The sequence below is a fragment of the Tauraco erythrolophus genome, chromosome 7, assembly GCF_009769465.1.
Source record: "Tauraco erythrolophus isolate bTauEry1 chromosome 7, bTauEry1.pri, whole genome shotgun sequence".
Classification (NCBI taxonomy): Eukaryota; Metazoa; Chordata; class Aves; order Musophagiformes; family Musophagidae; genus Tauraco; species Tauraco erythrolophus.
In genome coordinates, this window is record NC_141471.1 from 42,968,842 (window position 1) to 42,995,979 (window position 27,138).

The window sequence follows — 27,138 nt, forward strand, 5'->3', positions numbered from 1 at the left end:
TGTGACCCGCTGCCTCGCTCTCAGTCTGGAGGTCAAAATACACCATGAAACACCGCATCTTCCTCTGCCTCCCGCGGGGCGAGGAAGGACAGAGCTTCATTTTGGGCTCTGCGTTCATTTAACGGAGAGCCTTCTCTCCCCCCTCCCCCGCCATCCCCATTGTTGCGCTGGGTTTTCTTTGTGGGTTCTCTTCTGGGAGCGGGAGATGGGGGAGAGTGCGGCCACCCCCGGTGGGGACATCCCTGCTTTAACACCCAGGTGCAGTCCCTGAGGGTGCATCCCTCCGGTTTTTTTGGAGGGGGAGGGAAGCGGGGACGCTGCGCCCGGAGACTTTACTGCATTTATTTCGGGTGAGGTGGTGCTGCGCGGTAGCGAAGGGGTCTCTCCCGGATGTTCCTTGTCCCCTGCAGTGAGAAAATAAGCGGCTCACGGGGACAGTTCCGAGCACGGGTGCTCTGTCAGATGCTCTGGTGGGGACTGGAGAGAGCTAATTAGCTGCGGCAATCAGAGCAGAGGCATTTCCTGCCGGCGCCCGCTGGCGGAGCAGCCCGCCGGCGGATGCTGACAGCGCCGGCCGTCACCGTGCCCCGCGGCGCCGCGGGCGCGGGCGCATACTTGCGCTGCAGCCGCGGTGGGCGAGCGCCGCGCCGGTTGCAGCACCGGCGCGCCCGGCCGAGGGAGGTGACTTCAGCGGGGCTCCCCCGCACCCCGCAGCGCCCGGCTAGGCGGGGGTGACGCCGCGGCGGGGGGGGCCTCCGCGCACACTCCGTTGCGAGCAGGTCCCGCCGCCCCGCTCCCGCGCTCCCCCGTTCCGCGCGAGCCCCGCCGCCGCCGCAGTGCCTGCGCGAGCCCCGCCGCCGCCGCAGTGCCCGCGCGAGCCCCGCCGCCGCGGCAATCCCTGCCGCCGCAGTGCCCCCGCGCCGCCCGCACGCGCCCGCCGCACGTGAGCGCTCCCGCCCGCGGCCCGGGCGGCGCGGAAAGTGTGTCACTGGGTGAGGGGGGCGGTCGGGGGCGGGGCGGGCCGGCGGGGCGGGGCGGGAGGCCGGCGGTGCCGCACTCTGCGCGGCTGCCGATCGCTTTTGTTGTAAAGGGGAGGGTGCCGCGGCGGGGACGGGCAGCCGCTGCTCTGACAGGCGACAGCGCGGCCGCCTTCTGCCCGCCCTCCCTCCCTCTCTCCGTCCCGCCGGCTGCATGTAGAGCTGCGGCGGGGACGGAGCTGGGGAGACAGTGAGCGAGCGGAGCCGTGCCGAGCAGCACCGAGCCCAGCCGTGCCGGGCCCGGCGGAGCCCAGCGCGGCGTCGCCTCTGCCCCTGCCCCTGCGGGAGGAGGCCGCCATGGAAGTCAGCGCGGGTAAGCGGTGGGGCGGCCGCTGCGGGCCGGGGGGCTCTGCGGGGTCGTCCCGACGGGCCGAGGGGGTGGGGGGATACGGGCAGGGACCGGCCGGGGCGCCGCGGGGCTGGGGGGCGCCGCGGGCGGCGGCGCTGCCCGGCCCCGGCCCCACTGGTGGCCGGGACGGCCGCGCGCTGCCTCACATGGACCCGCCGGGCGAGCCATGTGCGCCCTGTGTTTACGTTCCGCGCGGCGTGCCCGCTCATTGGCCATGCGGGGCGGTGACGCGCGGATTGCATAATAGTGCCGGGGCGGCGGCGCGCGGCGGCTGGCGGCGCGGACACGTGAGGCGGGCGGGCGGCCGCTGTTTTGATGACCTACATTCGGGGCGGCGGCGGAGGGGCGCGCCGGGGACACGTGGGGCCGCGCCGCTGCGGCGCCGGCGGCCCCGCCCCCGCGGCGCCCGGCTCCGCCCACGCTGCGCGAGGCCGCGGAGGCGCGTGGGGAGGGGGGAGCGGGGAGCGGGTAGCCGGCGGCGCGGCGCGGGGCGGGGTGGAGGGGAGACGCGCTGCGGCGGGGGCGCGGGGCCCGCACGCGCGCGGCCGTGTGCGGCGGCGAGGCTGCCCGCGCACCCCGCACGTGGACCGGCCCGGTGCGCGGAGGCGGCGTTGTGTAACGGGGAGGGGGCAGCCGGGGGCAGGGCAGAGCAGAGCCGAGCAGGGCCGGGCCGGGCCTTTCCGAGCCGGCTCCGCGTGACGGCGGCGAGAGCCGCAGCCCCGGCCCCGCGGTGCGGTGCGGTGGGCAGCTGCCCGCACGGCGGCGGGAGGCGGGCAGGATGACCTTTGTTAACGGGAGTGATGAGTGATGTCAGGGGTGGGTACTGGCCGGGGGAGCCCCTGCGGCAGCAGTATCTTCGGGGTCCGGTGAAACCGTTAATAACGTAGCCAGGTCGCCGCCTCCTTCGTGCCTCTGCATCGTTACAACTTCCTAAATCTCTGTGTAAATGGAATACCTGCGCGTTACGGTGGCCCCCCCCCCCCTTAGGTAATTCCCTGCCAGGTCGGACCCGGAGGGCCGGGGGTCCTCGTACTTCTGCCTAACGTGCCTCCACAGCAGCGCGTAGCCAAAAAGGCTGTTTTACCACCTCCACTGGGTCCCCCAGGCAAAGCCCCCCGTGTTTATAGACCCGGGGCTGCCTTATCTACCGAGCGTCGGGGTGCCGTGGTGTGTACGTGTGCGTGTGTGCAAGCACCTGCACAGAGGTTGTTGTGTCTGTGCCCTTTTTGTGAGGCAGGGTTTAAAGATAGAGAGCGGGGTGAGGCGGCGGCGTGGAGAAACGTGGAGTTCCCTGCAGGGGACGTGTTTCCGTGCCCTGCTCTGCCCCTTCCAGATAAGGATGGCGCCTGCGGAGAAGCCCGGTGCCTCCCTTGGACCAGGTGGACTGTGAGCTTTGACCCAGCACCTGGCAGAGGCACGTGCAGCACCAGGGGGTAGCAGGACCTTTGTCAAATAGGTGGCGTCTTATGTGGCATGAGTGTTTGACAGAGTCTTTTTTGTCATGCCATTGTGGGACTTGCGTGTCTATTGCAACCCTGCTTTCTCCAAAATCCTGGTCCTCCATGCATGCTATGCTGCATGGAGGATTTCTTAAAAAAAAAAAAATCTGTGCAGGAACAGCTGCCGTGGTGGTGTGTAGGGGCACTGGTGCCCAGGAACGTGAGAAGCAGTCTGTGTGTAGTGCACGTGTCACACGGCCACTTGATCTGACTTCTGCTCCGTGGCAGCTGTGCTCGGGGCTCCCAGGCTGCGTGCTCTCCAGGGTGGTGGTGGCAGTGGTTTCCTTGGTAGAAAAAAATAAAACGTTAAAGAGGAAATGGGCCAGCAAAGTTGCTACAGAAATGCTAAGACGACCATTGTAGTTGATCAAAGTAATGAAAATCTGTTAAGTCAGAATTTCTAACTGCAAGCAGTGATGTTTCCAGGGTTGTGTAACACTGCTGCCTCATAGGCGTCTAACAGCCTGTATCTGTGAGGAGGCGATGGCTGATGTAAGGGGCTGCAGCCCCGACCTGCCGTGCCAACTCTGTTGATCAAGGACTCTACTGACACCGGTGCTCTTTTCCTCCAAAGGAAGCCGGTGCATGGCTGTTTCAAAGTTTTTAATTCTTACTGATGTGTGGAGTTCCTTGCTGGAATGTTCTTGAGTTGTCTGTGAAGAGACTTTGCAGAGCGATACAGGCATAAAACAGAGAAGATGCCGAGTGTAATTTATTTGAACAGCTGCATGGCTTTTGCTGTTGAAATCTGTGTGAAATATCAAATGTTTTTATATTGACTTTTGAAATGCTGAGTCTTGGAGACAAACTCAAATGAAGTGAAAACAATTTCTCTTGCTTACGAGCAAGAAAAAGGAGCCTGGGAACTGCTCCCAGGTCTGCCTGAGGACAAAAAGCTGTTTCATCTGAGGGATCCTCAAGTGTGTCAGATCGCAAGACGCGGCAGGACAGAGACTGTTTGCAAATAGCAGCCTGGCAGTCGGAGTTTAGCTGCTGCTAGGAAGGCTACAAAGGCTTGCAGTCGGACAAATGGCGTTCAGTAGGCTAACCAGACTGCAGCGCTATTTCTTTCCCTTGCCCCCTTCCTTTCTGCGTCGTGAGCACCTCCCAGACCTTCCATTCTGTGCCTCTGGCACGTAGCCTGCATGAAGTCTTTCTCTCTGCCCTATTTCTGTCCCTAACCCAGCTTGTTTGCATTCTGGCTCCACAGCACTGTAAGATCCTGTCTTCGCTGTGACTCCAGACGAGCTCTGCTCAGAGGGCAGCTGAGGAAACCCTCCCTGGGCCACCCCGTGCCCTCTCCCCGCTGCCCCGTCCTGCCAGCACCATGGCTTGTTGCTCTGTCTTTTGATTCTGCCTTCTCAGCTCTGCTTGGGTTGGAGGTGGCTGATAAGATGGGAGAAGGGGATGGGACAGATTGGGAGGTCAGCCGTTGAAAACAAGTGGAGAGAAGCAGGCTTGAGGGAGGGAGGGAGGGAGGGAGGGAAAGGAGTGCACCCAGGAACACGTGATGGCTGGGTCTGGTGGTGCTGGGTCACGGCCTGGCTCACATGGCAGCGGTGCATGTCTGCTTGTTATGTCACTACGTGCCGCCTTTTTTTTCTTGCCTTAGGGGGTGTGATAGCTTACATCAGCTCTTCAAGCTCGGCGTCTAGCCCAGCCTCATGTCACAGCGAGAGCTCAGACAGCGGTTTCCAGTCGTCCTCTTCGCCCGTACCATCTTCTCCGAACAGCTCCTCCTCCGAAAGCAGCTGCAACGGCCGGAGCAATGAGGGCTCTGACGGGGCACCGAAGAGCGATCGGCTGGAGGAGACTATTAAAACAAACCAGTCAAGTGTTGCTGGTTTGACAAAAGGCCATAATGGAGTCACAAGTATGTTTGGTGCCGGTTCCTGAAACCACCATTTTCCCCATTTGTGTTAGAACCCCATGTATTACAACCAGGACCTCCGTGTGGCTTGCTGTGAGGGCACGTAGCAAAAGCGACCGTTTTTATCTTTTTGCTTTATGTGCATGGTAATACATATGGTATTGCCATACAAACGATAATAGGTGGAGGTCCCATTGCTGCTAACTTCAAACAGTCCATAAATGCCGTCCAGCTTTACTTCAGATTTTCACTAGTAAAAACTGATCTTAATAAAAATCAAACACTTGGTTAAAAAGATGCAATGAAGTAAAGGTAATTGTAATCAGAAATTGCCTTCAGGAGTATTCGTGGAGCTGTCTTGCAAATCTAGTTTCTCTGTTTTTTTGTACTCCCTCCCTTGCTCCTTCACCTTCCTCCTCCCAAATTTCTTTGAGGAACAAAATAAATGAATTACCAAAACATTATGTTACATTTACATAGGTATAGCTGGGAACTTTATGTTTTTGATTCCAAGTCTTAATTTGTGGATGTAAAAACCGAAGTACTTGTAAGCTGGAACTAAAGGATAGCCTTTTAAAATGCATTTAGCAATCTAGCTCCAGCTATTTGCTTCACCCTTTTTTTTTGTAATCAGAGAAGACCTGTGATAAAGAACTGTGTTTGAACAGTTTTGGAAGGGCAGGAATCAAACTGAGTACTGGAATAAGTGTTTCAACAAACAGCCAGAACTTAGACTAGTCTTTTGAAGGCTGAATTATTTTATTGGCAGAATTGTTTTATCGTTTTGAATTGTTATGAAGCTAGAATAAGTATCTAACAGTTCTATCGTAAAAGTCTCTTTTTTTTTTTTTTCCGAGTGTTCCTACCTTAAGTTCTTAGTAAGAACCTTTACTTCCCCTGAAAAATTCACTAGCAACTAGGTTTCGGGTATCAGGGCAGAGGTTCCTGAAGATGAAACCTGTTGTAAACTGTTCAGATAGATAGATAGGTAACATTTTTAGCTCAATACTAGCTCTGTTTAAAAAAAAAAAATAATTTGTAGTCTTTTTCAAAACCTGAAAAAAAAGTTCTAGTTCCTCTTTACAAGTGAAATCCAAATGTCAAATAAATTGTTTTTTCTGGTAGAATATGGTTCTATGGGAGTATTTCCAGCTGTCTGCTGCTCACTCTTAAGGTTACTGTGGTTACTGAAGTTGCTGGTAAAATTCCTATTGGCTTCAGTGAAACCAATATTAGACCAGCACTTAGAACTTGCAAAAATCTTTATTGACAAGCTGAAATAAAATAGGTGGGGGAAAAACTTAAAAAACCTAAACCATGAACATATTACAGGGCTGAGAAGGTATTTTCAAATTCAAGCGTGCAAGCATGTCATTCTGGGTATGCACTCAAATGAGTAGTCTTTACATATGCAGATGTGGCTGAGTTACCGGTCCTAAATTGTTATCAAATAGGTAGAGAGTGTGGCTTGTTTGCAAAAGTGTCCCCTAATATTTCTATTTTTAAGAAAAGATGTTTATTCTCTACTGGGGAAACTGCAACCTTTATATGGGCTTACTTGTCCTGATGGAAAAACAGATTGAGCCTGAACTTTGGTGGCCTAGTTAACGAAACAAATGGTCCTTTTAAAAGTGCATAAATGTAAGCAGGTTTTCTTTTTTTACAGTTGAGTACAACAGTACTGTGGTTGAAGGTCTAGTGAATACGTGCTTTCTCCCTGTTCTGTTGAGTGCTTCGTGTTTGTCTTTTTTTTTCCCCCCCTCCCTTGTGCCAGTACCTTCTGAACTGTTCAGGGATTTTGTAAATTTTTGTTGTCTGTTCCTCTGCTGTATTTTTTTGGTATGTTGAACTGACCTGACATATTTTGCTTTTAGTCCAGGTTTTAAAAGCTAGAAACACGTTCCTGCAGTTGTCATTGGTTTTCTATATCCTTGACTTTTCTGTTCTGATTCTAGAATTTAATGGCATGGTTCTTCTTTGCAAAGTCTGTGGAGATGTCGCTTCAGGATTTCATTATGGTGTTCATGCCTGTGAGGGCTGCAAGGTGAGCTATATTTCTGCTCACCTTTCTGCTGGTGAAATGCTCAAGTTCTCCCCATAGGGGAAGAGGGATGATACTGCTGAAAAAATATTGGTATGCTTCTCTGTTAAACACCATCTGAAATTTCTTGGATTTATAAGTTGTAGGAAAAGGCAAACCACTTAGCAATACACAGCATTTTCCAAACTCTGCAGTACTTTCTATTCTCACCCCTTGTCCAACCCTGCCTGACCTGGAGCTCTTGGCGGAGAACAAGATCCGGACAAAGGACCATGTCATGCAAGACATGTGAATGTTAATTGCATTAAGAGATAGTGGGTGTGAGTTGTCACCTGGGCTGGAAGACAGAACAAACCAGCTTTGGAAAAGCAATTCTTTACCACGTGGAAAGCCAGAACAGGGTGCTTGCATCTTCATGCATCAGTAGATCTGTATTTTCTGTTACTGTAACACTGCAAGTGTTACATTCCATGAAGGAGTTTATCAGCTTAAGGGTTATGTGACAGAACCACCTTTGAAGGTCGTGTGGTACAACAGGATGGTTTTGTTTCCAGGCTATGGAGATTGAAGTCAAAAGATGAGATTTTGACTTTCATCTTTGCACTTGATGTCGTAGGAGATTCATGGCATATCTTATAAACTGCCAGTGCAGCGATAGAGGTAATACTGGAGATATTTTGCTCTTAGGTGCTGACTATGCAGGGAACAACTTAGCATCTTCTATAATTAGAAATCATAACTAGTTTGCTTTATGCACAGATCACACACAAAGGAGAGCTAAGTCATGAGGAGTAGCAAGTTCTTTAAAATCACTTGAGGCTGATGGCTCTGAAGCAGCTGATGAGATGCAGTGAGGTTTTCTGTACTTGCAGAGAGGTGAATCTTGGCAGGAGGATTTGATATGCGCTGTAATAATAGTTTTGGGTTTTTTTTGTTTGTTTGTTTACAGGGTTTTTTCAGAAGAAGCATTCAGCAAAACATCCAGTATAAGAAGTGCTTGAAGAATAACAACTGCTCTATAATGAGAATGAATAGGAACAGATGCCAGCAGTGTCGTTTCAAAAAATGCCTGTCTGTTGGGATGTCAAGAGATGGTATGTTCCTCTACTGAGCAGCGATCCTCTGAGAGGGAATCTGCCACCCACCTCAAAACCGATCACTAAGGGTCTGAATGGCAGAAAACGCAGCCAGCCCTGTTGTCAGGGACAGGTTGCCTGTCTGAGAGCGTTTAGATCAGCTTGCCTTTTTGCTCCGTGACTCTCCTGAACTGGTAACGTAGTATGGGCCGCAGAGCTGTCCTCCTGTCTCTGGAGGCCAACGCAAGTGGGATGCGCTGCAGTGGTCTGTTAGGGAGATACTTGTAATGAGTCTCAGTTTTGTTTCATTAAGTCAATATTTATAGCTGTATCCTGTCTGAATCTCAACAAGACCCTTTTTTGTTTTGTTTTGTTTCTTGTTTTGTTTTGTTACTGTTGGTTTTTCAAAGGGAATTCTGCCCAAGCTGATAGCCTTAGAGTAATCATTATAAAGCCTGAAGAGTTAGGTTTTGGTGTGTGGGACGAGCATGTAACTGCTCCTTTTTTTTTTTTTTTGTTTTTTTTTCCTCTCTTAGAGGGAGGGGGATGTCAAAGAGGAAAGGGTAATGTTGAGCTCTGTCTCTGACCACCTTGCTGGCTGTCCACTCCTTGTGACTTTTTAAAAAATGTAATGCTGATAGTGTAGTTCATTAGTCTGTTCCAACTTAATGTCACAAACCAGAACTCCTCCTTCTGTTTCACTTTTTAATTTTCTCTGGGTGTTTATTTCACAAGAACTAGGAATCTTGGGCTGTTAATAATTTAGTGGGTGGAGTGTTAAAACTTATTTTAAATAATTGTTCCGAGTTCTTGTCGTGCATGGGAGTTATTTCGTCCCCTAGGCGCTTGTTTGCGCATAAGGTTGCACCTGCTTTAATGAAAGAGATTTAGTTACATTAATGATGGACTGCTGCATGAACATAATTACATCAGTCGAAACTGGTTATAAGCCCTTGTAAGACTGTGGTTGGACAGGATGGTAGAGGCAGTTGTAGATTCTGTAGGAGAGGGTCAAAAGTGCTGCAGCCACGATGATGCCCATCCCCTTGCCAGCAGAAAATGTCCTTGTCAAGGCAAAGTTATCAGGAAAATTGACCAAGGTAAGCTTTGTTCAACATTGATTCTCTTAACTGTTTTGGTGAGTTATATAATTGGTCCATGAGGAGCTATCTTGTAGGACTTCTATTCAAATATGCTATGAACTCTGTTTACATTCAGCTAATTGTCAGCTTACAAAGTTGTACTGATTTAATTGATCCAATCTTAAAGCCCAGCACTTAATTAACTAACACAACTGTGCGTATAGTCCATAGGTTTGTAGCAAAAGGGGAAAGGTTGTATGCTTTAGAGCTGCCTTCTCTTTGTATGTAAACAGCAACATAGGTTTCATATTTCATGCCTGTCCTATGCCCTGGAAGCTCCTTGACTTCAGTAGTAATACCCCTGCTGTAATATTGATGAGAGCATTTAAAGTCTTCTCTGAAAAGGCAAGATTTTTGGTTGGGGTGTGTATTCTGTGTGTGTGCATGCTAACACTTTGAGGATTGACTTTTTTTTTTTTTTTTCCCCCCCTTTCTCTACCACCACTTTTAATTTCTCCACCTTGGTAGCGGTTCGATTTGGCCGTATTCCCAAACGTGAAAAACAGAGGATGCTGATTGAAATGCAGAGTGCCATGAAAACCATGATGAACAGTCAGTTCAGCGGTCACTTACCCAATGAAGCATTAACAGAACATCAAGATCAAGCACCTCAAGCAGACCTTTCCTCCAAGCCCAAACAAGAGCGGGAAACCATCAAAAGCCCTTCTCCCCCTCCTGGTGCTGATATGGCTAAGGAAGAAGTGATCGGTATGGTCACTAGGGCTCACAAAGACACTTTCATGTACAACCAAGAACAGTCTCAAAACCCAGCAGAGATGATGCAGTCCCAGAGCGGGGAGAGAGTGTCACAGAGTACTGAGCAGTACGTCTTGAGCAGCGAGCACTGTGTTAGTGGGCTCGGTGGCCCGCAGTACCCTGAAAGTGAGCAGCACTTTGGAGGACAGTACAAAGGGAGAAGTGCAATGCATTATCCAAGTGGACACGCCATGTGCTTCACAAATGGCCACTGTATGAACTTCACCAGTGGTTATACTCAGCGACTGTGTGATAGGATCCCAGAAGATGGCTTTTCTCCAAGCAAGAATACCACTTACTCTTGCAGCACTGCAGGAAGAATGCATCTGGTATATTGATATCAATTGTTTGATTTGACCTAGTGAAAGGCCTAGTGATGGGTGTGATGCAGCTGTGCCTCTCTATTCAGCAGAGCTGCACACAATTGGCAGAACTGCTGAAACTAAAATAGTGACACAAGTTTGATAGTGCGAATTGTGATGGAGAATAGTGTCTTGTGTGGAGGGTTTGAAATCATACAAGTGATGGGGTTTCTTGGATCAGTTTTTAACTGACTGAAAGTAGACTAATGTCAAAGAGCATTGGTTGAAGAAAACTCATGGGTTTTTTAACTGGCTTGACTTGAAAATGGATGTTAGGAGTTTGTAAATTCCCTTCTTCACTCAATCCTCTTGAAGACTTCACTTTAAAATAATCTGCACTCAGATATGCTGTGTTTTCCTTAAAGGTACTCAGCCAATTTCTGGGGTGAAACCTCAGGGCTAGGATTTTAAGCCAGTCTGTTTGCACACTTTGCTAGTGTGTTCTAAAATACTGCTTGCCAGGTAGGCTGGTTTTTGTGGTTTTTTTTTTTTTGTTTAGTTGGTGTTTGTTTTGTTTTAATGGGGATAGGCTTATTCTGTTACAGGCAACATAAAATAGCGGCTCAGTGGGACTCGCAGGCTATGCATCCTTCTCCCCTAGAACATCTTCAAATCTCAGCAGAGGCAGGAGGAAGATGCATGACTAAACCACTTGAGAGAAGTTCAGGGTCTTTTCTGTAGTACTTACACGAATGAGGCTCTGAACACGCTTCTAGGTACCTTAGATGACTTTGCTACAGCATTTTCTCACTGAATTCTTAACAAGGATTCCTCTTTTCTTGCATATGTTTTTTTTTTTTTTCCCCTTTCCTTAACAGGTCCCTCCCATTTGCCTTGCACCTGCTGTTTCTCTGCCATTCAGGCAACCGGTTCTGTAAGCCCCTTAAAATAGATTGTCCTTCTCTTTATTGCTGGAACCGCCTGGGATGAGAGAACATAACATCCTCGTTCTCATCCTGCACTCCTGTCGAGAAGCGCGAGCCCTGACCTTTCTGAAGTACTCGAGCTGCCAGTGTTTTTCTTCCTCCTGGTTTGTAAAGATTCTTTGCAGGTGCTTGAAGGCCCCTGAAAGTTTTCACACAGTGAAGGCTGCTTGTTTAGATGCTGGATTTCCTTTTTTGTCGTTTTTTGTTTGTTTGTCTTTCTTCTTTGGCTACTGCACATGTGGACCATACCATCCCTAGCAGGCCCTGACCTTAATTGCAGACTCTGGGCACTACACCATGGCAAATAGTAATCATTCCTAACCTTTCTTCCTTGCAGGGAAAGTATGTGGAGTCACTACAGCGGTGTTCTTGGCACTCCTGAGAAGCAGAGGTCAGACCTGTCAGTATGGGCAGGCAGGCAAGGAGTGGTGCTGCTTGCAGAGCCCCAACGAGTGGGTTTGACCCGTGCATAGCAGCTGCAGGGAGCTTTAACGCAGCCGAGAATGAGGAAACAAAACCCAGTCCCAACAGAGCACTGCAGGCCTCCCCGCACCCCTGGCATGAATGAGGTTTTTGCCAGAGAGTTGGACAAGAGCAGGATCTGACCAAAATGAGTCAGTAGCAGTAAGGGAGTGTAATTAGGCCTAAACCAATGTGGAGACAGGTGTTCAGGGGTTTGGTTTTTTTACTCAATACCCCCACAACCAGAAAAGCAGAACAGGTCATTCCTGAAGAGGTTCCTCTGAAGAGAACTAGTGACTGCACAGCTGACAGCTGACATAGGAAGCCTGTCAGAGTTCAAGGAGTGTCTGAATGATGCTCTTAGTCATGTGGTTTAGTTTTAGGTAGTCTTGCAAGGAGCATGGAGTTGGACTTGGGTGGTCCTTAGGGGTCCCTCCCCACTTGAGATATTCTGTGACTCTTGGGCAGAGATCTCTCAAGAGAGCTTAATACATGGGGAGGAAAGTGGCAGTTTCCCCTTGGGACCATGTGCCTGGGGATTAGGGTAAACTGTCATAGGATGAGAAGTTGAGGTGCATTTTGTGTCCAATTCAGAGCGGAATGCTGAACCAGAGATTCCTTATTTTCAGAGAGTACTGTATTTTTGACAGTACCTGTGTGAACCATTGCAGTATCACGGATGGAGCAGTGGTTAGTGTCTGCTGTGCTTCTGGTTGCATGCCTAGACCTTTCCTTTTGCCAAAGTATTTTGTGATTTTCAGTTTGTGGAAATGGTCCCCCTCTACCTTACAAATAATCATTTGGTTTTGGATGTTGTCCTCAGACACACAAATGATGCTGTGATTCGCAGCTGAACCAAGAAATCTGCAGTTCTGTTCCTTGTCTTTTCAGAAGAGCTTTCTGCATGTTGACCGCCAGTTAGTAACTGATATTTGAGTGGGGGGAACAACCCCCAAAAACAACCACCAAAAAATCCAAACCAGAAATGTGTATTTATCTTCTTCCATCTTGTTTTCCCTAGCTGTTGCCAAATACATACACGCACACACGCGCGCATGTATACTGGTTGATTATATTCTTGTAATGGATCTTAGGACCTTCCACGCAAAGAATTGCTAGGCAATTATCAGATTCAAGATGCCCTGCAAAAGCAGCATAGCTCCGAGGAATTGCTGATCTATTTCACTGTTTTCTATTTACTTTGCTGACATGTAGGATTACATACGTGGTTTAGTACACTTGCGAGCAATACTTAAAGGAATTCTCGTCCTGATAATGACAGGTGAAATGAATATTAAAAGGTTTAAACTTCATTAAAAGATGTAAATTTTAGAAAGCAGAACTGAAAGCATCTCAGAGCGTCTGGTTGAGTTTTACAGAGGGAATTTATTGGCAGTCAGCCTTGACTGATACGTCTGATCTCATCGTAATGGATTCAGACTTTCTTAACAAAAATTGCTATATCTTTGTGTAAACGAAGAAACATTTTGTCATCTTGTAACTGAGCAAAATTGGAATACCAGGGACCAAGGATTCCTCCTTAGGTGATACAAATAAAAGCAAACACGTAGGAGAGGAAGGTTGTTTTGGTAATGAGGGTGTAAACCTGTGACTCAGGAAAGCAAGGCTCGGTTCCTTGCTCTGGTGTTGACACCTTTTTCACTGGGACTGAATCACTTTAGTTGCCTGCAAAACAAGAAAGATATATGAGAATGAATATAGTAGTGACTGTGAGATTACAACTGATTGATTGTGAAATCGTGATTAATTGTGAGATTACAGGGATAGTAGAAGAGAAATCCAGATGTCAGGCATGAGTGACATCAGGGAAGAACAGCATAACCTGGGTTCTCTTGAGTCTTTCTCTATAAACAATGTTGGCATTTCCAAGGTCAGCAAATTTAGAAACAGACTGCTAGTGGACTGCTGTGGGTTTTTTATTGTTTGTTTAAATTAAGGAGGGAGGAGAAATCCAGTTGCTTTGGGAGCTGACCAAGGAATACTGAAATTTTTTCTCTATGCATCATTATTGCAAAGTTTTCTTAAAGAATAAACCTGCTCTTTCAAGTATTTGTCAGTATTTGGAATTAGATCTTTAAGAGTTGTTTTCTGTGTATGTTTTGTAAACATCAGGTCTGCCCAATGAGTAAGACTCCTCATGTGGACCCAAACAAGTCTGGCCATGAAGTCTGGGAAGAGTTCTCGCTGAGTTTTACCCCTGCGGTGAAGGAAGTGGTGGAGTTTGCCAAGCGCATCCCAGGTTTCCGAGATCTCTCCCAGCATGACCAGGTTAATCTTCTGAAGGCTGGGACCTTTGAGGTGAGACCACTGTGTGTATAGTGTGGACCTGACAAGCTGTGCATCTGTCTGAACCCCTTAAGAACAAAAACAAACAGAACTGGGTTATATTGGGCAGAACTGGCTTGTTTGTGGATACTAGCTCTGAGCTTTCTTTAAGCTGATGGTGTCCAGTGCTTCTGTTTGGCCAAGTCTTGGTGAGCTGTCCCTCTTCCAAGTAGCTCAAAAGTGCTCAGCCCTTTTACCCTTTCCCCTTCCCTGGGCATTAATAAATGACTAACGAGAAGTTTCTTGGTTTTATATAGCAGCGGTTGCTTTGATAGCTACCTTTGCTTAGGCTGGAGAGAAGCAGACTGCATCTGGAAGAGTGAATAGTTTAGAAAGCTATCTATTGACTTACCAGTTTTGTAGAGGAATGTGTTTATCACTCTGTATGTCCTTCCTTCTGCCACTGTGCTCCCTGCCAAAGCCAGAGCGTCCATCCTGACTGGTCACCACTAGCCTTTAGTTGCAACTGGGGGTTGCTGAAGCCTCCATCTCCAAAGCAGTAATGCTGATAACTAGCTATACAGCTGCAGCTCTGTGGATACCGTCTACCAGCTGCAGCCTGACTTACTCTGGACTAATCCCACCAGATCCTCATGGTTAGTTTCACTCACTTTCAAGCGTGACATATATGTGAATTAGTGGTGTTAAATTGGAAATGATACCAGAGAGCTCCGTGCTGTTTTATAATTAGTGACCTTCCCCAGAGGACCTTTTCTTAAGGTTTTAGTTGCTCTTCCAGACTCTTGTGTCTATCGGAGACCGTGCACATTTTATAATGTTTTATAATTCACTTCAGATGTGAAGTTTAAACGTAGAGGGCCAGAGGAGCTGAAGTCCCAAGTATTCAATGTTACTGTGCTTTTCTGGGGAGGGCAGGGTTGGTGATGCTTTTGCTCTTGTTTGCTTGATCTGCTCTTTCAAAGAGGGATGCTGGATTTCATATTTACCTGAATTGAAGACATTTCTTCTGTAATGTGTTGAGTCTTTTATCTGCATTTATGCAGCCTGGTTCTAAAATGGCTAATTGTTGGGTTGGAAGGTACAAGTTATACTGGAAGACTTGATCCCTGGAGCATATCAGTTTCTTTGTTTCTTGCATTTTGCTGTCATGTATTTTTTGTGGTTATACTTATTCTTGACCTTTTAATATTCATCTACATCTACAACTCCTGTAGCTAAGGGCTGTATTTTCACTTCAGCTACAGCCTCTTACGTTGCTGTTCACATTACCCAGAAATGTTGGTTGTTTCCTCTGCAAAGTGGTATACTGTCCAGTGCCCTCAAGGAGGGTGGAAAATCAGGCTTGAACTGTTCCTATAATGTAAAGCCAAACCTTCGTGTTTTGGAAGTAAAATGTTTTTCCTTGGCCTTTCTTCACCTCAAGCCTTTCTCAAGCCTCATTCATATGCCTTTTTGCCAGTTACAAGCACTGCTGATAAGAAAGTTTCTATATCCAGGGGAGCTAATAATAATGTATGGCTGCATGTTTATCTCTATTCACTTATTTATAAGAAACATTAATTATTTCTGTTATTGAGCTGGTACCTGTAGTTAAAGGCCTATGTGGCATCTTAGCAACAGGAAAAAAAAAAAACAAACAAAAAAAATAATGCTGCAGAGCGGTGGGAAAAAACCCACAAAACTGAGATTAATGAAATAATTGCAGTAGAGGCAAAAGCATCTTGAAAGCCTGGTGCATACAAGGTCATTTGTGTCTGCTGGGTAACTAAACTAGGATATCCCAACATCTGCATGTTAGTAGAAGAACCTGAGTACAAGTACTGCCTCCGAGCCTGTTTTTGGCTCCCTTGGGCACCAGTGTGTGGCTGTCATGGCACTGTGCTTACCAGCAGCTCGTATTCAATGAGTGCTTGTTCGTTTGCGGGTAAGATGATGTATGGAGACAATGTTGGTGCAGAAGCAGTAGCTATATATATATTCACACAAACGTAAGCTTAAAAAGCCGTGTTAGAACTGAGAGTACTGAAGAGCTTGGTATATTGTGGTGGCATTTGCATGGCTTTGTATGAGAACCAGCTCAGAAACAGCCATGAGCATAAAATAAGGAACTCAAATGGATTTGAGTGGGTCCTTCTCCACCTCCACAAGCCCCTACTCCAACTGTAGTTGATGGTAGAGCTCACAAGCCCATTGGATCCATTGAGGTAGTGACTCAGTTTCTCCACAGACTCATGAACTTGGTAATTTGGCTGCAGGTGGTAGGGAAGTGAGCAAGAACTTGCCTGTGTGGAGGTTTTTGTGTGCTTACATTGCTATGGTTAAGTGATAGAGTTGATCAGGTATGTCCTCAGCATGCACAAATAGGAGTCTGGCTGGAAGTGAAACGAGATGAATCGATCATGTGCTATACCATAGTCTAAACAGTTCTTCCTTGGGTTAAAACGGTGACACTGAAATATACAGGCAAAGCCTTTGCCTTGGTATTAAGTCAACATAGCTTTATGGGCTTTAGTTTTGAATACCAGCGTTAATACTGGTTGCTCGTTATTTAAAGTTTGTGTTTCTAAAGCCCAGTTCTTTAAGGGGAATACCGTTTTGAACGGAAAGGTTGTTGAGTACCTGGTGGGTCCCTGCTAATGCACAAGTTCAGCTGTGTCTGTCTGCCCTTTGTCTCCTTTTGTTGTATTCTGAGGGCTTCTGCACCTAGGTTTCTGCACTCTGTAGTTAATGTCGTCAAAGGACGTATAGCTTAGCTGACAAGGGTGAATAATGCATAGTGCTCATGTGTCCATCAAGATTTCTGCATGTCATTTGGCTGTTAAATTTAGGAGCAGGTCATGTAATGTGCATGGATGGTGCTTGAATCCTCAAACATTTTCATTTTGTTTTTTTTGAACCCTCATATTTTAAGCTTGTCAGAGGCACTAGTCTTTGGTAAAAACCTGGTTCTCCTCTCATATGTAGTAAACATTTAAATTAATGCAGTTATGTAGGGTAAGTGAGAAGAGGCGACTGTCACACCAAGAGATTACAGCAAGTCTGAAGTTTTAACCAATGCCAGTTGGTTCATTTTCTCCAAATAAGAAGGCTGTTCTGTGCAACTTAAACCTTGAAAATGTAAATAAGGTGGTTGAACATGAGCAAACGAAACTTTACAAGCCATTCCAGAGGGAAACATTTCACAGTACGACTGAAAAACCACAAGAGCAATTTCAGCCCAGAGGGGTAAGTTCAGCACACGTCAACTGCTCCAGCCCAGGTGCTTATACCAAAGGGGTATTCCCAGCTGCAGCTACAGACCAGGTGCCGTTTCAAGCCCTGCTTCCCTCGCCTTTTGAAGGCTGTACATGTGGCTCCTTTCTACCAGAGCTCATTAACATTCCTGTGGGTACAGCGATGCAGCATGATACTTTCCCAAAGAATGCCTAGTGGGCCAGATCATCAGGAGGTGTAAATCTGCATTGTTTCCATAGAGCTGCTCCAGTTTACGCCAAGCCAGAATCTGGTTCAATACCTTAATTTTGTTCCTCATAAGCGTGGCCAAGAAAACATTTCTTTTAACGCTCTGTATGCCTTTGGCTGTTCGGTGGCTTAAGCAAGTTGTCCTACTGGCATATTTATGAATGGCATTGTCTTTGTGGCTCAGGCTGAGGCTTAAATTTTGATTTTCCTCCCTTTCATGTGCTATGGCCCTTCCCCTGCACCCACTCGCCGTTTTTTTTTCACTTGTTTGTTTCTCTTAGACTACCGGGCCAGCGCTTGCACTGTTTTTTACAGCTCAGTAGCATGCTGACAGTTTCTGTATAAGATGCTTGTACAGAGGTTAATGAGAGAGTTTGAATGATGTTAAAAGGTTTAATTTTTTTCTCTGACTTTTCTAGAAATCCACCTATACTTATCTCCTTTTTTTTTTTTTCTTTTGTCAGGTTTTAATGGTACGGTTTGCATCTTTGTTTGATGCGAAGGAACGTACCGTCACCTTCCTGAGTGGAAAGAAGTACAGTGTGGATGACTTGCATTCCATGGGAGCTGGTGATCTGCTCAACTCAATGTTTGAATTTAGTGAGAAACTGAATGCCCTGCAGCTTAGCGATGAGGAAATGAGTTTGTTTACAGCGGTTGTCCTGGTATCTGCTGGTAAGGAGAGAAAGTTAACTTGCACCTTTGCCAAATTTTGAATATGGCTCTCTATTAAAAGATTTCTGTAAAATGTATACTCTGTTATTTCATGTCTAAGTGCAATTTAGTAGGTTTTAAGCTACTAGCAGCCTGTAATTTACTTTTTTACATACCTGCTCTTTCTAATCTTGCCTTTTGGAAGAATGTGACAATGAGCTTTTATTTTCCTGCTACTTTCTATAGAATGCAAAAATACATCTCATTACTTCTAAACAGCCATCGGGCAGCTATTTGAGTGACTCATCTAAGTTTCATAGGACAACATCAGGGAGATTACTCCTGACTTGCACAGCCTAAGTCCTGGGAGAAGGTGGTATTTTTACTTCTAAGTATCGTCATTGAAGTCTGTTGCGTATCTTACTTAAGTTTAAATCCAGCAGTTTGATCTCTGCCTATGTCAGCAAGAAAGCCCTATTCATCCGCATCGTGACTTCTTACCGCTAAAGGTCTGCCAATCCACTAACATCTTCACTGGCCTCATATCTGGTTTCAGTCCCTGGATATACAGAACACCCTGGCCCAGATTCAAAGAAGGATTAAGCACCTACTTCTGTAGTATTATCTAAAGCCTCAAATTAGGCACATTAGCTCTGCATATAATGCCTGGAATACAAGATGCAGAATCCCTGCTTGCTGGGTAAGGAGCTCTCTAGAGGCAGCTAGCAGGAATGCTAGTAGTGCCCCTTTGTACAACAAGCCAGCATTCGCGGGCCACTCACTTCTTGAACAAGAGTGACCTCTTGAACAAGAGTGACAAGGTTCAAGAGCACCTCTTCCATGTGAGTGGTTTAGACCCACATCTTTCTTGTCAGGGAGGAGCATCCCAGGCATGGTGCTGTAGGCACATGAAGCCTCTGTAAACAAGGTGGGACCGTTCAGTCTGACAGCTTTGTGCATGGCCTAACTGGAATGTGATAGCACAGGATGGGGCAGCTGTAGCCTCTTCAATTTGTAAGTGGTGGTAATGAGCAGAGGGTGGTACAGAGTTCACAAGCTTCAAAAGCCAGAACGAATGGCACTGTAGTCTGTTGCAGCAGAGAGAAACCTGGGGTTTTAATTGCTTTTCCAGACAGTGCTTTACATATTTTGTCTTTCAAAAACTAAATTGACGAGAACTGGAGACAACCTTTAAAATAAGGACTGAGAACCAGGCCTCTTCCCTCCTTGTGCAATGTTGTAACTAGGCTACAGCCCCTCTTCTTGCTTGCTCAGCTGCTAGGCGCTAGAATATCACAATCTCTGTGCCACCTGCTTTGAATGTAAGTGACTGTATGTGTTCTGTTAAATGTACTTCTAGCACAGAGCCAACCCCCCCCCCCCCCGGCCTCTTAAGCACTGCTCGATTGCTGACTTCCAGTAGGGTTTAGCTTAGGGATGGTATGTAACATGTACAGCACATAATGTCAGAGCCATGCAACAGGACAAAAGAGGTGGTGTTTGATATTCAGGCTTCTTGCAGCTGCTGAGGATTTTTCAGATCATAGCTTTGGACATTATTGCTGCCTGTCTTAGCTACCTCGTGATCTGTCTGCAGTCTGATCACTGACTTCCTCTACATCTTCACAAAATGTTTCTAGCATTTTATAAAGTACAGCTTCAGTAGTCTCTTAATGTTTGGGCCCAAACTTGCATTTGTACCGTATTCTAGACACAATAGTAATGGCGATGGTCACTGTAAGTCCAGCAATTTTCAGATCAACTTCACTCTGCACCTTGCAACTGAATTGATATGCTGCGTTTGTTACTTGCACAAGTAAGTGAGCAAGCTTCACGCTTGAGCAGGTACCTAAGAAGAACAGAAGTGCCCCCAACAGAGCTTCTGGGAAAGATGCTTGCAGTGTGAGAGCTTGCCAGGAGAAGGTGCCTGTAGAACTGAAGGATTGTGGACACCTGTCGATTAAACAGATCTTGAAAGACGCATCCACTGCACCCCACCCCTCAAGGGAGGAGTGTGACCTGGAGAGTCATTTCTCACAAGGCGGAGGTAGAGCTCAATTAGAGAAGGAGGAAGAGTTGAGGAACAGCTTCAGAAAGAATGACATGGAGATGCAGGCAAAGGCAAAAGATACTGTAGCTGGAAGAAGAACTGAAGATGGAAGAATAAGGCCATTAAGATTTCTTCATCTCAGAATGAAGGTTACTCAAGAGAAGTTTGAAAGGAGTGTGTGACTGTTGAATCCCGATTAAGTGGCTCAGAATATAAAATATCATGCTGCACTAGTTAAAAATCTTTTAAAAATACTTTCAGTTGTTTAAAATTTTTAGAAAAATGCTGGTTGGGGGAGAAAAAAAAAGAAATATTCATAAATCTCTAAATAGTGCTAGTGGGGAGAACAAGTGTCGGAAGCATCTCCACATAACACTGGATGAATAATCAAATGTGGGATGTTTAGAATGCACAGGAAGAAGAAGCAGGGGTAGTAGTAAGGAATCTGTGTACCTGTGTACATCCTCTTGTTTTGCTGTCATATGGCAAAGAAAGAAAAAGCAGGGCCATACAGTGAGGATGTGGGAGTGCTTCTGGTGGTGATAAGGAACTACCTTGGTACCATTCCAAAACTAAAAGAAAGCTTCACCTCTGGCTTCAGTTAGCTGGATGTGTTGAAGATAGAGGGAAGGTAGCAAGAGCGATCATGGGCACTGAATAAGGAAGAAGCAAGGTGGAAGCAAAGCTGAAAGAATGTGTTTTGTTCAGTTAAGAGACTATCTGGTCTCTAGACCTGTGGGTGATGCCTTGTGGTAGAAGATTATAAAATGCACACCCTCTATTATTCTCTCTTTTTGGGATAGTACTGACAAAAACTTCTGGCCATTGGAAGCAACTGGAAGTGGACTGAGAGGAAGAAGAAAGACTTGGACTAATTGAAGAGAGGAGGCTACAGTAACTCGCCTGAGGCAGCCAGGAAAGACTGGACTGCATTCTTCTGCCTTCAGAGGCAAGGCAGTAATGCTGTCACTGTACAGAGCTCTTGAGAAACCTCTTCTGGCATATTCTGTGCAAATGTCATCATCGCTGCTCAGGATAGAGCAAACCTAAAGGTTTTGTAAAGCGTTGGCAAGTGGGATAGATAGTTTAACGAATGAAGGTAGAGAGGAATCTTTTCACTCATGCTCTCTTGGAGAGCAGCTATCAAACCGAATGGGCAATCTTCACAGGAGAGTGGAATATGCTAATAAACATGGTTTGATATAACCAGGGTTCTTGATTGTTAGAGTAGAAGGTTCTGGAACAGTCTTTCTAAAGGAACAAAACACATTAACTGCTTCAAGGTGGATCCTAAGTGGATTATGTAATATTTTTCCCATATCGGTAGGGAACTGCACTGAATAGTCCAGGAGGACTTCCTAGGTTGTTCACCTGAGAAGTCCAATTGGATTGACAGTGTCAGCATAAGGAAGGGATTCCCACTCTGACTGTATGATCTGACTCAGTGCTACTCCAGAAAGCTGTTGTCATTCTGTGTCCCAGTTCTGCAAAGTGCTTAAGTACACGTACACATCAAAGCACCCTTCTGTTTGTGTCCGTCACTCCAGTATGTATGTGCCCTGCTGAAATTACATAGCCTTGAAGAAGAGAGGCTACAGCTTGCACGGTTATTAGGTGAGATGTTTTGCTTAAAAATTCATCCTTTTTAAGCTGCTTACTTAGGTTCCACCTAAGGACAACAGACGTTCTTAAATACAGCTCTCTCGAAAGAGGTGCTTCGGGTGTGGGGTGAGTGCAGTGTGTAAAAGCATAGTATTTCTCCTTATGTTGAAATTCTTCTTTTCTTCCTCAGCTGGGATTTTTTGAGTGCATCATGTTTCATTTTGTAAGTGCTTCAGAACACGCTCAGAAATAGTGCCCAGTCATGTCAAGGCTTGTAATCCCTTTGCCCCTGGGGATCCCATTGTGCAGATATGAGTGTGGCTTGTCCTGAGTGGGATTTCCTCCTCAAACATGAACTTCTGGTTTAAGTTTAGGGTTCCATGTGCAGCCTTGAGAAATGTTTGCAATTTTTACTGCCATGTGCCCTGTCTCTCTCCTTGTGTTGCAAGTTGTGATTCAGCAAAATATTTAAGCGTGCGCTTCAGTCTGTCCTTTTCTGGAAACATGGGTAAGGGGTAGCGGAAAAGGTGATTGAATGCTGCCAGTTTGGCACGAGTTTAATACTTTACAAAGTTGATGCTAAATAATGTTTGAAAGACTTTTGGTATGTGGGTTTGAAACTCCTGGCTTAAGTATTTAATATTTCTTGTACTTGTTATTTAATGAGTGATTCTCAAAGTGGCTTTATGTTGCAAACTACATCCATTCAGTCTCTTTTTTTCTCTCTTCCCCCTCCACTCCCCCTTTTTTTTCCTTTCTCTCTGCCCCCCCCCCCCTTTTCCTCCCCCTGACCCTGGCTGGTCTCTTTAGATCGCTCTGGAATAGAAAATGTCAATTCTGTGGAGGCACTTCAGGAAACACTAATCCGTGCATTAAGGACCTTAATAATGAAAAATCACCCAAATGAAGCCTCTATTTTCACAAAACTTCTTTTGAAATTACCTGACTTGCGTTCCTTAAACAACATGCACTCTGAAGAACTCTTGGCCTTCAAAGTTCACCCATAGGCCCTTAGGTCTCATTTGTACTTGGACTTGCCTCGTGTTAAACTGTTTTGTGCTAAAATATGTATTTATACAGTTGTACCACTTGTTGGAGAGAGAGTTCACGGACTGTGAACAATTGATAGCTGTCCCATAACCATGCAATAACGCTTCAGCAGGTGCTTTCAGCTAACGGTGGCACAGCGGTCAGAGTCCTGATGACATCCAGACCCAGCTGTGCTGCACTTCTGCAGAAGAGTTTGCAACGACCCTGAGTAAATATGGACTGTTCTTTCACTTAGAAAAAAGAACCACCACTGCCCTCTCATGTAAACTGAATGCAATATAGCTGTGTATGTGCATACGGAGCATGGAACGGGGTGGGAACAATCCTGCGCTAATAGGAAAATGGAAGAGCTGATTTAATTGGTCTTTCACTTATCTAGTAGATGTATGTCTGTGTCTCTTGATAACTCACTCATGGTTTCACTGTTGTTATTCCATTAAACCCGATGGAATGATTTCAGCCTGCACCAACTCTTCACTGAGCGTGTGTTCATGCCATGTGTATATAATATAAATAGTTAAGTAATGAGTGTTTATGGCTATATAAAGTACAGAGTTGTGTGTATATATGTGTATGTATATAAATAGTTCTATACATAAAGTATACATATAATTTCTTCACAATATTTTAAACTGTGAAGGAATTTAAACTTACAACAGAAGGTGATCTATGGAAAGAACCAAATAGATGCACTTTGCATATTGCTGAACTAATTATCTGAGCATTTCTAATTTTTAGAAAACATCAAATTTGCATTAATATGCTGTGTTTGTTAATTTAAAAAAAAACAACACAACAGAGTGGCACCAAAGGGACAGAATCAGATTCAACTTTGGAAGGGGTTCATAGAGAACCTCAAGTGGAGATGGTTGCTTGTAGCACTAATGAAATTGATTGAATGTCCATTGCCACTGAGGTTCTTACATTCTGCTAAAGGTTAAAGAAGCACCAGATGCTCGTCAAAAACTTCAGCACAGCCAGAAACTATCAGATGAATAGCAGCATCTATCAGGAAAAAAAATATGGGAAAAATGTATCCATGGTTGCGTCTGGGTGTATGTGTGTTCTGTGACTGTTTATTTCTTGCAATACATCATTTTGCTGCTTCATTGCTAAATGAGAATTGAACACAGAAATGTGAGATTCCCCATGTCTTTTCACGATTTGGGCTTTGTGGTTCCCATGCCTGTTTTTCTGGAGCTCTCTGTTGGTGCGTGTGCATGTGTGTGTATGTGCAAAGAAGGTGCACTGGATGGTCTGGATTTTTTTCTTAAAAAAAACACCACAAAAAACAACCAAACAAATGGGACTTATTTTGTTGTTTATGCCAGTAGCAAATTACAAAGCAGATCCTCAAGGCTTAAGATTCTGCTGCTTTTCCATCGAGGAAGGCGGTTCTCTATGGGTTTTCTCCATTTGTAGCAGGACCTGGCACCAGAAAAGAGAGATTACAAAAAGTCAAAGCAGTTGTGTTGATTAGTTATGTTTATGTTTTGCTCACAGGGGAAGAAGATGCTCCATTACCCTTGTGTCTAGTGAACTTACCTTAGAGGTAGCCCTCGGGGTCTCTCGTGTTTGGTAACACTACTCTGCGGAGGGAGATACCTCTCCTTTTTCGTTACTGCGTTTAGGTGTAGGCGATAGTTGAAGCCAGGAGGCAGAAAGCCACCAGGCTGCAGAGCTGCTCCCTGCTGTGCAGGATGGAGCCCTCATGCCGGATGTGGAGCTGGAGCAGAGGCAGACCTCTGTCTCTGGGCAGCAGGAGCCGGGCAGAGGAGGGGAGGCTCCCATCACCTTCGGGCTGGGACCTTTCCCATTGGGAAGTGGTAAGGAGCGCTGGCCAGGAGGCCAAGGGATGGAGGGCAGGTGCTCCAGTAAGAGCTGGGGAAAATTTGGCTTTAGCCTTGGCTAAGGAGCAGAAGAGCATCTCCTTTCCCCTCCTGCACAGCTGCTGCAGGGAGAGCTGTCCTCCCACTTGGAGCTACTTTAGCCGCTGGGTAGTGGCCCCTTAACACGTACAGTTTTGCTATCCAAATGTGCTATCGGGGCATATTGTCCTAATTTGTGTTAACAGTCTGCGTCCTACCAGTATTACTTGTTTGAGAGCTTCACCGAATTACGCATTGAACCCTTCACAATAGAAAGGACACAGTCACATGTTTTGTATCATTTAGGAGCTGAAATGACTTCTTTGTAGACCCCATTTCAAATGTGGAAAGTACAGTTAACCCTTGGTTGTTTTGGGAGGGAAGGAGACTTCTTACAGAGACTGCCACCCTACAACTGTGTTTTGTCGTGTTTTGGTTTTGGCTTTGTTTTTTTATTTTTTTTTTTTCTTCTTAAAACTGTATTATTAAGCCTTTAGGAATGTATAACCAGGACTGAGTAATTACTGCTTATTAAATTTTTAGTTAGATTGACCATGTATGCCTATAGATAGATAGATAATCTAACTTGTGCAATTTCATTTGAAATAATCTTCCTGTACATAATGGAAAAACTCGTATAACAGAAAAAAAAGCCCCAAACAGATCTGACTGAAGAAAAAAGTTGATTAAGTACTGCTCAAAAGTGACCCACGTATTACAAACCCTAGCTGGACTCTTAGAAGAAAATCTAAACTCATCGTGTTAGCTGTGTATTGTGAGCTCTTCTTTTACTGTGTCACTGGTTATACACTTGTTAAACGCTGAGATAATAGACTTCATGCCAGGCATTTGAGTACTGTAGATTGGGTCATTGCTGAAAGATTAATGTACTGTATGACTTAAATGAAATTTTTATTCTTGATTTTATTCCTGATTTTGTTCTTGTTTTAAAAGATTAAATATGGGCATTATGTCAGCAAGCTAAATTGTGTTTCTGTGTTCTTTGTACTTTTCTCTACGAAATTTGGAGGGGAGGACAACATGCTGAGATGAACAAAGCAGCAGGAATGGATGAGAACATCAGCTGCTGTGAGGTCACGGGGGCTGCGCTGGTGCACAGTGGCTGGGGGCCCCTGTCTCAGTCCGCCTGTGACTCTGGTCTGTCTCGCCAGGTGGTTGGATGGGGTGTTCTGGTGCACTTTGTTTGCTACACTTAATGGACTTTTCTGGGCAGCGTCATTAAAACAGTTATTTTAAACACCTTCATTACTTTCAGGAATATAACGTGTAACTGAAAAAAAGGATATGGTTTAGGTTTTGGTAAAGACAATCTTAAAGCTAGACTGTAAGAGAGCTGGATGGAAAATGGCATATGAAGGGCAAAGATCTGTTTGATTTTTCCAGCTTGACTTCCTAGTTTGAAGTCTTTCTTGTTTTAGGAGATAAAAGAAGCTGCTCCAGGAAATGTTGTATCTATGGTTTTTTATAAAAAACAAAAAAAGCAAAAAAAACACCCTCAAATTAAAACAGAAACAAAATTATGACTGCCAGTGCTGGAAAAATAACAGCACAAAACTGCCTTCTTTTTTCTTGGCATGTTTTCTCTGGTGGCATGTTTGCATATGGCTTCCCTTGTTGCTGCCAAGTCTGAGCACTGGTGAGCGGTGCCGTGAGCCGTGGCAGTCCCAGGGCTTGGGAGGTCCTTGGGAAGAGCTCTTTCCAGCTTTAACCAGGATGATCCCAATGGGCCACGAACAAGTTTTTCCTGCTTTGCCACAGCAAATGGGGGAACAGGGCAGGGAAGCTTCCCAGTAAAAGCACAATGCCTTTCCCCCCTCTCCCACCCTCCCAGTTTGGCAAGATGCTTGGGGATGGGGATGTGAAGCATTTGTGCCTGTTCACGGGACACTTGCTGGGCTCAGGGTTGAGGGCAGCGGCCTGCTCCATCTGTCGTCGCCCCACGAGTGAACTGTGAGTGTCACGAGGGAAACACAGGGATGACTCTCACTGTATGGAAGTATGAAGGGAGAGGGAACAGGCAGCCAGCTACCTGTGGCTCGGGCTGCGTGCGGGCTGGGAGGGGATCGGCGTTCGCAACTGAACCGTAGAGCGTTTTGATGACAGAAACAATTCGTACCGGAAAATAAGTGGTGCTTCCTTTTCTTTGATGAGTACAGCGAGGAGCTGCCAGAGCCTTCATCAGCAAATACCTTCTTTTTTTTTTGTGTGTCTTTTTTTTTTTTTTTTTAAGGTTGAAGTTTGGAATGGGGAGAGAGAGCCTGGAGACACCCACCCCTGACAGCCGACTGAGCCGCAATGGGCAGCTTGGAAAAAACATTGTGGAGGCTGAGCTCACTGGGCAGGAAAGTTGGTCAAGGACACAGCCGCGTCACCAGTGAGCGAGCGAGGAGCAGAGCAGGGCGTGCGTGGGGGCTGCAAGGCTGCACGTTCCCGGTTGGTTATCAGGAGTAAACAGGTCCATACATGCCGACAAAGCTTCCCCCCGTCCAGACACTGCTCTGCCACGCCAGGCCGCTTTGTGGAGCAGGTGATCCTTGCTGCAGCTGTACACCCGAGTGCTTCTGTTTTAAGGCAGAGCTTGCAATGATGGGGGCTGAGCTCTGC

At 46.2% G+C, this 27,138-nt stretch overlaps 1 protein-coding gene across 4 annotated transcripts; it reads left to right on the forward strand.

The window, feature by feature from the left end:
• Positions 1 to 1,303: 1,303 nt before the first annotated feature.
• Positions 1,304 to 26,798, forward strand: NR1D2 (nuclear receptor subfamily 1 group D member 2). Of its 4 annotated transcripts, none has more exons than XM_086614314.1 (8): positions 1,304 to 1,350; positions 4,498 to 4,758; positions 6,711 to 6,799; positions 7,746 to 7,890; positions 9,483 to 10,099; positions 13,654 to 13,839; positions 17,754 to 17,964; positions 26,765 to 26,798. In XM_086614314.1, exons 1-8 carry the CDS (start codon positions 1,335 to 1,337, stop codon positions 26,767 to 26,769), a joined length of 1,530 nt encoding a protein of 509 aa, XP_086470440.1. In that variant the 5' UTR covers positions 1,304 to 1,334; the 3' UTR covers positions 26,770 to 26,798. The 4 variants fall into 4 exon arrangements, with proteins under 4 accessions (XP_086470440.1, XP_086470437.1, XP_086470439.1 ...); XM_086614311.1 differs by lacking the exon at positions 26,765 to 26,798 and adding an exon at positions 22,406 to 25,440 and having other exon boundaries at positions 6,630 to 6,799; XM_086614313.1 differs by lacking the exon at positions 26,765 to 26,798 and adding an exon at positions 22,406 to 25,440.
• The last annotated feature ends 340 nt before the right edge of the window (positions 26,799 to 27,138 follow it).

Bases quoted from the DNA above. Each gene is read 5' to 3' on its own strand.
- NR1D2 (XM_086614310.1), top strand. From the start codon at position 1,533: ATGGACCCGCCGGGCGAGCCATGTGCGCCCTGTGTTTACGTTCCGCGC. The intron at 6,800-7,745 runs GTGAGCTATATT...GTTTGTTTACAG, and splicing joins ATGCCTGTGAGGGCTGCAAG to GGTTTTTTCAGAAGAAGCAT. The intron at 7,891-9,482 runs GTATGTTCCTCT...CCACCTTGGTAG, and splicing joins TGTTGGGATGTCAAGAGATG to CGGTTCGATTTGGCCGTATT.